Source organism: Heterocephalus glaber, unplaced genomic scaffold, assembly GCF_053883595.1.
Source record: "Heterocephalus glaber isolate CG9 unplaced genomic scaffold, H.glaber_assembly_v1.0 deba00000331, whole genome shotgun sequence".
In the NCBI taxonomy this organism is placed as follows: Eukaryota; Metazoa; Chordata; class Mammalia; order Rodentia; family Bathyergidae; genus Heterocephalus; species Heterocephalus glaber.
Genome location: NW_028258142.1, coordinates 44,647,464 through 44,660,554, shown reverse-complemented (window position 1 = coordinate 44,660,554; position 13,091 = coordinate 44,647,464). Strand labels below are relative to the sequence as shown.

Genomic DNA, 13,091 nt, shown 5'->3' with positions numbered 1-13,091 from the left:
GGAAGCCAGTCCCTCCCCAAGGATCTCTGAATGATTTCATGGACCTTAAAATCTAGAGAGATAGGAGGAGATTTTGCACTAAAAATGGACTTTGGGTACATGTCACAGATAAACTAAGAAATCTTTATAGTTTTATTACAGCCATGATACAACATCAACAACCACTGCTATTTCTAAAGGTAACAAAACCTCACATGATTAAAGTAAGAAACAGACTCAGCTCATTGCCAGAAAGGGAATAGAGTAATGACAAGTTTGAGGTGGTAGGATAGAAACAGGGAAGAAAATCAGTGACCAGAGGAAGAGGGGAAGTGTGTCCCCAAATCCATGTACTGGAAACTCAATCCCAGTGCAACTCTTGGGAGATGGGCAGCCTTCTGGGAGGTGGTCAGGGGCAAGGGCTCTGCCGTCATGAGTGGATTAATGCCATGCGAGAATAGCTTGAGGGAGTGGGTTCTGTCTCTCCTGCTTGTCCTCCACATAAGGAGGTAGTCTTCCTCCCTTGAGGAGGATGCAGAGACAAGGTGCCATCATGGCAGGAGAGGCTGGGCTCTCACCAGCCAGCACCTTGATCTTGGACTTTCCATCCTCGCAAACTGTGAGAAATGAAGTTCTATTCTCTATAAATTACCCAGTCTCAGGTGATGTGTCATAGCAGCACAAATGGAATAAGACACAGAGGAGGAAAGGCACAAATAAAAAAGATAGAAATGGAAAGAAGTACAAGGAGGAGACCATGAGGGGAGGAGAAGAAAAAAAAAGACGAGAAAAAGAAATAGAGGTAACAGATGCATCTCTCGGCTCCAAGTCTTTGGTGTTGCAACAGCCTCATGTCAATTCCTCTTTGGAATCATTCTGTAAGGAAAACAAGCAATTGAAAAGAAGCACACAGAAAAGTTCTTATTTCGTTTCTAAATAACATGGAGAAATCATAAAAACTTTTTAAAAAGCCAATTTAGGAGGAATGATGCTTTCCCCAGATAGCACAATGTGCTTTGTCTCTGTCTCCTTGGGGCCTCTGTCTGGGATTTGCCTCCTCCTCAGCCACTGGGGTCACCAGCATTGGATCCATGTAGATTTCTGTCTCCATCTGTCATTTTCCCAGGAAGGTCCACAACAGTGCCTGGCTCTTGGTATTATGAGGGCAGAAAAATAAAGTCAGGAGCCAGCTTGTGCCTTGGGGTTCATGAGGCTGTTAGAAAGGAAAACACTGGGGATGCCTGTATCCTGGAGCTGTGTACACCTGTGGCCCCATTGCTGTGATGTCAGATGGAGGTCCCTTGTAACCCTGCAGGATGTACTCATTCCAGATCACTGGCTGCAGCAGCAGCTGCCAAGTTTATTTGCAGTGTAGTCTAAAGAGATCTCTTTTTCTTTACAAAACCAGTGCAGTATCTGTGGGGACTCCTCCCTCAGCTCAATCTGGATTGAGAAGCATCTGGAAGCATCTGGAAGGACATTGAATATGCCAATCTCACCAAGATCCTTAGATCCTGAGAATGAAGCCACAGTTCCCTCCCTAAACACACAGATTGGCAATACAGCTACACTAAGTTTTCCCAGGCATGCTAGGATCCTAGTATTTCCTTTGAACAGAGTCATATTCCTCTTAACCTGAAAGGTTTGCCTTGACAGCCCACTATCTTTGTCTTAAACAGTCCCAGAGATAAAGGAAGAACTGGGTTAGAAATTTTTTGTCCTTATGTTTTCATAATTCTTCATTGTCCTTCCATGAAAGGCAACAACAAGATGTGATTTTGCAGCCTGCCAACAGGTCGTTATGCAATGCATATTTGCAGATATTTGAGCTTCATAGCCAGAGGAGAAAGTGATGCATTTGCAGCCAAAAATGACTTTTTAAGAGAAAGAAAAAGTGTTTTCAATAAAGTGTTTTTTTCTGTTTATAAGAGCCCATCTTTAAACACCCCAGTCAGAGGTAAGGGGCAGATGCCCATCCCATGACTTGTCACAGGGTGAGGATTTTTTTTCTCTTCGTACATCTGGAATTCTAATTAATTGAGGTAAGATGATTCAGTTTGTACAGCTTGGCCTTTTGTCACAGTAACACAGAGTCTGTCTCTATCCCATTCTGGTCCATGGAGAGACCCTAAGGGCTCTGTGACTAGAAAATTCTCACCTCCTTGCCAGTTCTCCAGGGACACTCCTGACACTTGCCCTGATTCCTTTATTTCTGCTCGACTTACGGAATCCTATTTTTCTAGCTGTGTCACAAGTTGCTAGTCCCAGGCCTCTAGGCTTCCTTTGTACTTGTGTGAGAGTGGACATGCTTTCCTGCTCCCGCATAACCTCAGCTACTAAACCAGAGCCAGGAAGCCCTGGCTTTGACCTTCTTTCTCTCTCTCTGTGGTTATCTTTGTTACTCTGCCTGTATCGTTCCATCTCTCTCGGAATATCACTGAAAGGCTCTCATTAGGACAGTAGAATGAAGAGAAGCAATACATATGTAGAGCTGAAGGGTAGAGAAGGGAGACATAAGTAGGGGTGGGGCAGTATCACGTTATGGTGGTTGTGAGGTGATGGGGCCTGGTTAAGTGTTGCAGTGGAAACAGAATAATGGAGATGTGGAGACATCTTGAAGAATAGCTTCCTAGGACTGGATTTATGGATGTGGAAGGTTGAAGGCAGGAATCAAATGTGGGTCCCAGTGTTGCTTCTGAACAGCCATGAATTTGGAAGTGCCTCTAGCAGGAGCAGAGAAGTTGAAAATTGGGGTTTGTTGGCAGAAAACTGGTTTTGAGATGAAGGAAATGCCCCTGAGGAGAGTTAAGCAGATGTCTCCAAAATCCTTGGAGCTCCCTTCACTCCAGGAAATGATGGCTGATTGACAAGGAGAGGTGATTCAATGAGTGCTTTGGTTTTGCAGTCATTAGCATGTCACTACTGTGTGACCCACTCGGATGACCCACACATGGGTGAGATCAAAACACTTTTAAAATTACATAAATAGAATCTTAGCCTTGAAGAGATGGTAATGTCACATTCAAGATCATGAAACACATTCCTCATACTTCTAAGGGTTTCCCCAGGAGGCCCAGCTCTTGATGGACCTTGGGATTGGTGGGAAGCCCTCCTTGCTGGGAAATATCTTCCTCTCTGCCATTAACCAAATGCTTGTGCACTGGTTGCTGGAGCAATGTGCTCTGACTTCCTGAGCAAGCTAAGCATTCAAAGGTGGTTATTCTGTAATTTTGTCCAAGCTTCACTCTGTGGTGACTATGGATACCCTTGGGACATAATTTCTAATCCTCGTCATACTAGCTACTAACTTCTGTGCATCCAGAAGAAAGAGTAGTAAAATGCTAGCTTCTGGGAAATGACATTATTCTCCCACAAATCCCACCTCTGCTTCATAAGCCCCTTTGGCAGCAGCCTTTGGTGCTGGCTCAAATAGAACTGGTAATCTACTAAGCCTTTGCCCCCCGCCCCCATATACTCATCCGTGTTTGCCGGTTTCTTTTATTGGACATGTCTGCAATTGATTGTTTTACATCAAAATAGAACACTTTGATAAAACCAGAATTCCTTCCTCAAGATAATTGTGAATTTCAGCTTGGCCATTCATCATATTAATTGTTAGTGTTAGTTTGTTTTAGCATAAATTTTATAAGCAAAGCTTGTATGTCATAGACCAAAATGTTGAGTCTGACAGAGACAGACAATACCCCAAACCAATTCGGTCTGTGTGTGGAGAGAGACCAGCCAGGGCATTTTAGGGCCATTCTGGAGTCAGTGGCAGCTGCCTTATTCTAGGAGCACTTAGCTGCATCTTTTCACTGAGTTCACAGGCCTTCTTGAAGTAAAGCTTTGCTGCATCTGGCAGTAAGTGTTTGAACTTTGGGGTCCAGCACACTTGTGTGGTCCTTTGGGTGGATTACCTTTTCAACTATTTCATGGAGATAAGCTGTAAAATGGGAATGATGTGCAGAATCCTGGACTTTGTACCTGGCACTACAAGTGTTCAGTATTGTTAGCCAATATTTCTTTTTCTCAGGAGTCTACCAACCTCCTAACTTAAAGATGTGCTCTGTCTGCCATTTTCTTCTCATCTTGGGACTGATGTGCCTGATATTTCCTCTTTTCTAAGAGCCCAATATATTTGTTCAAAAATTCTCCAGACCATTTTGTCAGATAACTGACAGTGTTGTTTAAGATAAAATTTTTGGACATCATCTGTCCCCCTCACCTTGGGTAGTTGCTATTCTGCTGTTCTGCATAACCCCCAGATGTGTACTAGGAGAGACTTTCTTAGGTCTCATCCTGCTCCTGACTTCGCCAGGAGTGTCAGGGATGCCCCTGGGAGCAGAATGCAAAAGGAAGCCATTTTTCTTGTGCCTGTATTTTCCAGAGGTTTTATGCTCTCATGGTAACCCATCCTTGGCCTTTATTATTTTTAATTAAAAAAATTTTTTTGAGACAGGGTCTTGCTGTGTAGATCAGGCTGGCCTCAACCTCACTGCATAGCCAGACTGACCTCAAACTCACAATCCTCCTGCCTCAGCTTCCTGAGTGTTGGGATTGTAGGTATGTAGTGCCACACCTGGAAATCTTAAGTTCTTTGAAAATTTGTTTAAACTTCTTTATGAGTTTTTCTTGCTGCTTTGAATGATGGCTCCATCTTCTGCCCCTGTTCCAACTCTGATGGACCATTGCCTTTTCTTACTGGAAGGAAAATGGTACCTCCTTAGACTTTAAGCTACTTGGTTTCCCTGCAATTTCCAGCTCCATAGTGGGCTCAAATAGAGTAAAGATTTTAATGATTATTTAGCTTTTTGTTGTTGTAATTTGAGAGTGATATTTTTATAACTTTCTCAGTAGACAGAAGTCCAATTTTGAATATTACTTTTTAAAAACCCTGGAAGTATATTTAATACATGAGATCATCTTAGCCAGTTAATTGAATATCGTCCAGCCAAAAGAAGTTACCAGAACATCAAATTCCTTGAATTGTACTATTGTCTAAAATCCATCCTGGATATTGAGGCAGATGTGGTGGTGTACAACTATATCCTAGCTACTCTGATGGTGAAGCAGGAGGATTGCAGTTTTATCGCCAGCCTGGGAGCTTAGCAAGACACTGTCTTAAAATGAAAAAGGAAGGATGTGCTTAATGCTTAGGTATAAAACACTTACCTATCATGGGTGTCCTTGGGTTCAGTTCCCAGGAAAAAAATCATGGCTATTGGATTTTGTGTTTATACTTCCAAATTACTTGAATTAATATGTATTTAATAGAAATCGATTTAACATTATTTTTGCTAACGAAGTTAATGATAAGTAATTGAAGCAAAAACGTAGCTGACATTAACTGGTATAATCTGGAAATCTTGATACTAAAAGTATCATTTTTTAAACTTTCACTGAGTTTTTTATAATTATAAGAGTAATGTATTCTCTTTGTATAAAACTTCAGAAATACAAAAAAGTAAAAAGACCACCTAGAAATGCTACCACATAGAGATTATTAATTTTTGGTACCTTTCTGATTTTTCTTACATAATAAACACTAAATATATTATAAGAATTTCCCTGTGTTACTATAATATTTAAAAATAATGAATGTCTGTAATATTCTGTCAAATGAATGTTCTGTAATTCATCTGATTTTTTTTTGTTTTGTTTTTGGTACCGGAGATCGAACTCAGGTCCTTCCACTTGCAAGGGAGGCGGCGGAACCACTGAGCTAAATCCCCGGCCCCTCATTTGATTTTTTCATATTGGAACTGAGTGCTGGGTATCTGGAAGGTGCTCCTGATGTTGAAACTGGAAGCAGAGAATATTGGAGTAGGAGGGAACTTGTATGGGGTTAGCCAGTCCACCCCATCCAGGTTCTGAATTCCTTCTATGAAGCAGCCATAGCAAGCAGTCAGGCAGAACCTCCAGGGATTGTGAATTTGCTCCTCCCACGTCACCCTGTCTGTCTTCCGACCACTGATGCAGACTTCTTATTGCCTGTAGCTCCATCTAATTGTTTTATGACTGCTATATCTCCCCCCGGCATCAGATGCTCTGAGAATGAGCATTAATTCTTACTGATTTCCTCTTGGTGCTGGACCCATAGGCAGGTGCATGAGCCTGCAGGTCACTGCAGTGAAACCCTTCATTAGAATATGAAGGAGCACCAGGAGAAAGGTGAACGTCAAGACAATGCAGATTGACGTGACACTTGGCTGGTGTGTCTTGTCTGAGAAGCCATTGTGTCTGAGCCGTGCAGTGATGTATGCCCTGGCATCTGTGCAGCTTCCTCCTGCCCCTCCTCATTTCTGCAGCTTGCTCTTGCTGCCCCTTTGCGCCTGCCCCTCCTGCTCCATCACTGCCCTCCCTGGGTTGCCTCTTTCAGCAGATATAGGCTGGGGATCTCAACAGCTCCTCCTATTCATGTGCATCTAAGATAAGCAGAAGGGGCACCAAGGGTGCATTGTTAAGAGCTTTAGGAAGAGCATGTTTAAACTTGGAGAGATGGGTTTATGACCTCCAAAGAGGTGGTTTCAAGGTTTGCAAGTCTTATGTGAGATGCATGAGGGCATAAAATTGAGCAATTTCTTGATGAGTGAGGGTTTGTTACAGAAGAATTTTGAAGCAATGTACTTTTAGTACTTTCAAATCTATGCTCTAATGCTATTAAGGAATTTCTGAAGAGAAGCCCCCGAATGTATTTTGATGAGTAGTTAGATATGTTTGCAGTCATTACCAAGCATTTCCACACAATGAATGTTCTGATGCTCCTCTTTCTAAAGCAGTTTATCTGTTTGTTATTAATTTACATAGTAAAGTTTCCAAAAGTACATAAAGATAAACTTGGACTCAAAGGAGCCAAATTCATAGAAACCTAAAATTATGAATCATAAGAGTTTAATAATTTTTTAAAAATGATAAAGTTACAGTGCCAAAAGAGTCTTTACAACAGAGGAGAAGAAGACATGAATGGGCATGTTGAGGCCAACAGAAAAGGAATGCTTTGCTAGAAAACAGTGGTTTCTTCATTAGAGAGCCTCCTAAGGAACTGTGGTGATTCTGGGTCCCCAAGACCAGGTTGGATGTGCCCAAGGAATCTTTATGAGATGGGTAGAAAGGGCCCCAGCTGAGAATAGCTAGTAAGGGAAGTGCAGCTGGGTACCAGCCAGGTTCTTTCCCAGGAAGCCATTTAGAAGGCTTAAACCACATAATAATAGTCCACCCACTAAGGAAGTCACCAAGCCTGGACTTGCTAGGTTTTTTATTTACTTGAAGAAATTTTTCTAGCTCTGAATGTATAAAGCATAGTTCATTATGCCAGACCTTCCTTGTCTATCCCCACTTTGTAGTTGTTGAGAAAATTCTCTGGAATTTAGTCTGTTCCTGGGTGGGAAGCAGAAGAGCAATTGTGGGACTTTGGCTATGAGAGTAGAAACCCTCAAAGAGTCGAGACCTCTCCAACCCCTCAGATTAGTATATGGGGAGGACATGGATGTGGGTATGGAAGCTCATGACACTGTTTGCCCCCCAATTAGCTGTGGAGGGGCGTTGGCTTGGCCAGAGCTGCGGTGGAATGGGAAGTGGTCGCTGGGGCAGAAATGATTTGCACCACACAAGATCCAGGGCAGTGGGTTGGAAGGAAACTCTTCAGTGAAGACACAATGGCCTACATTTCATACACAACATTGACTGAGCAGCTCCTCTTGTGTCAGATTAAACCACATCTCTGTTGCCATGTAGTTTCTGTTCTTAGTTGAGATCAGCAGTCAAACAAATGTGTATCCTGTCAAACCTCTGTATCTTCAGATTCTACATTGGGAAGTCACCCAAGAATGGATCAGAAATATTTAGAAACAAATGTGTCTGTGCTGAACATGCACTGTTTTTTCTTGTCATTGTTCCCTAAATGTTACAGTAAACAATATTAACATTGAATTCATATTGTATTAGGTATTAAAGTAATTTAGAGATGATTTAAAGTATGCTGGAGAGTGTGTGTGGGTTATGTGTAAATACTACACCACGTTATCTAAGGGACTTGAGCATCCATGGCTTTTTGTATCTGTTGAACCCATTCCTCATGGCCACTGAGGGATGGATGACTGTATAGCAATTTCAGGTCATGACCAAGGATGTGAAGAGAATGAAATAGTGACGTGGCAGTGGCTGAGGGCTCATGAAGGGAATTTCTCAGCCCTGACACATAAGGCCAAGTGGTTCCAGGCTGAGAAGAACCAATGAAGAGGTCCTGAATCATGAGCAAGCCATTGTATGTGAAAAACACACTCACACAGCTGAGGCGCCAATGGTTGGGGCCCACTGGGCAGAAGGGAGAGTGTGGAGAGCAAGAGGGTATAGTGCCATGCTGGCCACAGTATGGACTTCAGGGGCATAATGTAGGGGCACTAGGAGGCCATTGTGCTTGCCCTAGGTAGAAAGGGATCTGGAGAGGAAAGGAGATTCAGGACAGACCACAAAGGAGGCTATGACAGCACTGGCAGATGGGCTAGCTTTGAGGACAGAGTGAGAAGCACAGGTGATTCTGCTATGCACTCAGTGGAGGACTGTGACTTGCACTGAGGTGGAGCCTATGGAGGGAACAGGCCAGGCTATGTGCGGTAGGTGGAACAGAGGGCTCATGAATGAAAATTAAGAGTTCTCTTTTAACCACAATGAATCTGAGGTGCCTCTTAGCATCTGAGAGGAGATGATACGACCATACCACTCTTGGGACATTATATGAACACCCCACTCAAGAGTTTGGTCAGGTCTAGAGAGGAAAATTTTGCATCTGGTTGTAGGTGGACTTTAAAAACCCAGGGACTGGATAAATCTGCTCAGAGTGTGTACAGAAAGAGAATAAGAGCTCAGAGGTGGAAAATGAGACATTCTACACTGAGACTGATTACACTGTCAGATGTGTTCAACCTGTGGCCTACCATTTTTTAAAATGTTGTAATAAAAATATTTAAAAAGGAAGTTTTGATACTTATGTACATTGACTGTATTAAATATTTTATATTTGGTCCAAGACAATTCTTTCTCATTCTAAAAAAAAAAAAAAAAACCAAACCATAAAGGCTAAAAAACCCAGTAGACTGCAGGTTGGACATGGCTGCAAGGAGCCAGTGCAGTGAAGGGTTGGCCCCTCTAGTTGTCCCCACTGAGAGGGGGATGAAGTTGTGTTTGGAGGAAGCAGTTAATTGTGTGAGATGCTGCTGAGAGTTGAGATAGATGGGCATAGGGAAGTGACCACTGGATCTGACAACACGGAGGCTATTGTCAACCTTGACAAGAATAAATAGTGGGGTGATAGCAATCTTTATCAGACTGGTCTGGGAAATCAATGGGAAGTAAGGCTGGGGCCATAGTAACTCTTTGGACAAGGTTTCCTGTAAATTGGAGCTGAGAACCAGGATTGAGAACTGACTGGAGAGAGACGTGGCGTCAAGGAAAAAGCAGGTAGTTTGCTAAAAGTATGACAGCATAGGAAAGGACAAGGGAGTAGAGGTATTATATGATTTTGCAGAAATGGCTTGGGATTTTTGATATTTTAAAATATGCCCTGTGGATTATACAATATAGTCCCTGGCTTGGGCTCCCCGCAGGTTACTTGTAAGGTCTATACTTTAGTGAGTAGATGCCTCTGGGAGTTACTGGGTCTTCCTCTGGCTGCAGAGCAAATTACAAAGTTGGAGTGGATTCAACCACAATGTGGCGAAGCTTGGGGTGGGCGAGGGGTCATGGATTGATTGACCTGGTCATTAACTGATGGATTTGTTAAGTGAGCAATCACCTCCAAGCCCGTTCTGGGCCAAGTACAGTTCTAGATCATGGAGACACAGTGCAGGTAAGCCCCCTCTCCATTTGAAAGAGCTTACCACCATGGAGGTGGGCACCAACATGCCAACAGCTTAGGGTGGGATAGGCAGCCCAAAGCAGAGTTGTAGTTTTCTAGATTCATGATTTGAACCCATTACCAGGATATGGTTGTCTCAGTTCCTTGAGGAGGAGGATCTTGGAAGATAGCTGGGTCAAGGGAAGTGAGACTGTAGGCAAGGGGTTGCAGCAGCATCCCAAGGGAAGAGGGGACCAATCTGGAATCCTTCAAGGTTGCCACAGCTCCAGGAATTAGGAATCTGTGACAATTTCCATTGGTAGGTGTCTTAGTTACATTTTTGTTGCTGAGGCAAAATAACCTGACACCCGAGGTTAAAGGAGGAAAGGTTTATTGTAGCCCACAGTTTGCAGAGGTTTCAGTTCATAGTTGGGTGGGACCAAGGCAGGGTGGCATGACAGAGGGCCATCGCAGAGGAGAAGCCATTTGTGGTGGGCAGAAAGCAGGAAGGCAGCGAGGAAGCAAGCAGCAACAGCAGCAAGCTGCCCTCTTTCTGTCCCTTTATATCCTACCCAGGCTACCCTTAGGGCAGGTAGCACTCACACCCAGGGTAGGGCACCCTTAATCCTAGGATTGCACTGTGAATTAATCCCAGCATCACACACTTAATCCCAGCATCATACTATAGATCCAGCCACTTCTGAAAAGCCCCACCTATGACAGCATGAGGCTTTAGGGGGACATCTAGACCCAGCCATAAGAGGAAGTGTGGGATTTTCTCTGGGTGAGTGACCTATGGCTTCTCTGAAAGCAGGTTCTGTGTGAGGAAGCCTCTGGGCTGTGGGACCCCTCACAAATGCTGATCCCTGGGCCTAGGGAGTGTGGGTTCCAAGACCTTTTCCTGGTTTTAAGAATGAGGAACTTAGCTAGTAATGGTGCCTTCCATTCCAGCACTCTGGAAAGCTAAGGCAGAAGGATTTGCAATTTGGGGCTCAGCCTGGGCAATTCAGCATCTTAGTGAGACCCTGTCTCAAAATTTAAAAAATAAAAAGCTCTGGGGATGTAGTGCAGCCCAAAGGTCCTGGGTCCAATTTTCTCTACTCTCTTGCTCCAAATGTGGAACTTGGCTCAGATTCTTGTCTATCCAAGCAGGTTGTGTGTGACCCAGAGGAAGACATTTAAACTATTGTGCCTGCTTCCTCACCAGAAAAATAATTGTGACCATGCCTACCTCCCAGGGTTGTTGTTGGGGTAAAATGAAGTAACCCACTCAGCATCACTGCCTTGTGTGTTGGGAGCCTCCTAGGTGTGAGCTCTGGAGCTGAATGCCTTGTTTGTTCTGTGCCTTACAGGCTGCATGACCATGGACAGGGTATTTTGTGCCTCAGCTGCCTGATCTGAACAATGGAGAGATTTTAGTACCTGCCTTCTGAGGGTTCCAGTGAGGGGTTAGCGAGGACCCAGTAAGGAATGTGCATGGTTGCTGAGAGGGGAATTGAGGTTCCTGTGAGTGCTGGTTGCCGGCCTCAGTTAGCATGAGGCTGAGCTCAACCAGATGGGGCCACATTTGCTGCTGCCTGATACTTTTGTCTGTTTTTCAGTTCCGCCTGGTGGTGAAGACAGCCCTGAAGCTGCTGCTCGTCTTTGTGGAGTACTCGGAGTCCAATGCACCTCTTCTCATTCAGGCAGTCTCTGCTGTTGACACCAAGAGAGGTGAGGGTCCCCACCCCTTATGTCATCAAGGTGAAAAGGCTGAGGTAGGGAGGCTTCCAGGTCTAACATGTTTGAAACAGAGTGAAGAATTAACAGAATTCCATGGGCACGGACATCTAGCTGTAGGAAAGAGTTTTTTTAGGATAGTGAGTATGCAGAGATTAGGGCTGGAATGTGGTATGACAGGGAAGGAAAGGCATGCATGAACCTACCCAGGAGGGGAGACCCTGTACTTGTCTTTATCCTCTGCCAGCCTGCACCGCTGCCACCACAGGCAGCTGCTCCTGCTTTCTTCCCTGTCTGGTCCAGTTCACTTCAGCTCCTTCCTCCCCTCCCCTCTACATGCTTCATGGCTTCTGACTCTTAGTTGTTCCTTGAACTTCTCCCCTTCTTTCCTTGCCATTCCCTGCCTTACTCAGGGGCTTTACTGTCTCTCACCTGGCATCCCTTGCCACCTTTATGTACAATTAGAAGATTCTTCTAAAATCCAAATTTGGCCACATCATCAAACTCCATTTAAAACCTGCCAGTGACCTCCTGGTGCCTACAGGATGAAATCCAACCAAATTCTTCACCTGACTTATGGGACAACCTGCTATCCCTTCTCCTACCTGGTCTGTACCAGCCCTTCCTATCCTTCTCATGTGCACTCAGAGCCCCCAGGTGTCTCTCCTTTCTGCTGTGTCACCATTGTCTGTCTATGCACCAATATGTGCCCTGCACAGGCAGGTTCTTTGCCTTGCAGCTTGGAACCCAGTTCTTCAGAGCAGGCAGGTGTGCCACACATGTGGGGAAATGTGAGCTGACGATCTGGGTTAGTGTCACACACTGTGTGGCCCCTAAAACAGTGTGAAACCTGAACCTAAAATGCTGAGGATTTGTTTTGTTTTGTCCTTTGATTGTTTTCCTCCCTAAGAGGACTCAGTAATTACTAACACTATTTTTAGAAAGACTAGAGGAAGAACAAAATCATAACACTTTTTTTTTGTTTTCATGATTCTAACAGTAATACTACTGTAGAAAATTTGGAAAAACCAATGTAAAGAAGACTACCAAAAATCACTTTGTAATTAGGCATAGTGGTACAAACCTATAATCCCAGCTACTCTGGAGGTTGAGGTAGGAGGATTGGAAGTTCAAGACCAGTCTGGGCAATTTATCAAGGCCCTATCTCAAAAAAAAAGAAAGAACAAAGAAAACAACAATAACAAAAAACATGGAAGGGGATAAGGATGTAGCTCAGCACTCCCTGGGTTCAGTACATATTGTATCCAAAAAACATTATGTTTTGTCTCAAGAGACAAAGATGATATTGACTAACATGTTATATTTCCTTAGAGCTGTGTGTGTATGAACACACATGTGCCTATCTGCACACTTATGCCCAAATCAGCCTAGGTGGAACTGTGAAAAAGAAACAGGGCTCTTAAATAACACTCTTTATTCAAATCACTTGTGTTTCTGAGTCAGCAGTACTCAGAGACCAGCCCCAATTCTGATGCTGAATCCAAATGCAAAGGGAAATAGCTTACTAGTCACTTTGAAAGTTTGAGGATAAGTTAATGAA

General features: G+C 43.8%; 1 protein-coding gene across 18 annotated transcripts in view; it reads left to right on the top strand.

The window, feature by feature from the left end:
• The window catches only part of Fhod3 (formin homology 2 domain containing 3), a 497,386-nt gene that overhangs the window by 303,150 nt on the left and 181,145 nt on the right, over positions 1-13,091 (top strand). For all 18 annotated transcript variants that reach the window (XM_087189308.1, XM_087189306.1, XM_087189305.1 and 15 more), the window contains one exon: positions 11,413-11,524. In XM_087189308.1, coding sequence (XP_087045434.1) covers positions 11,413-11,524 — 112 coding nt within the window. The remainder of the gene's footprint in view (positions 1-11,412; positions 11,525-13,091) is intronic.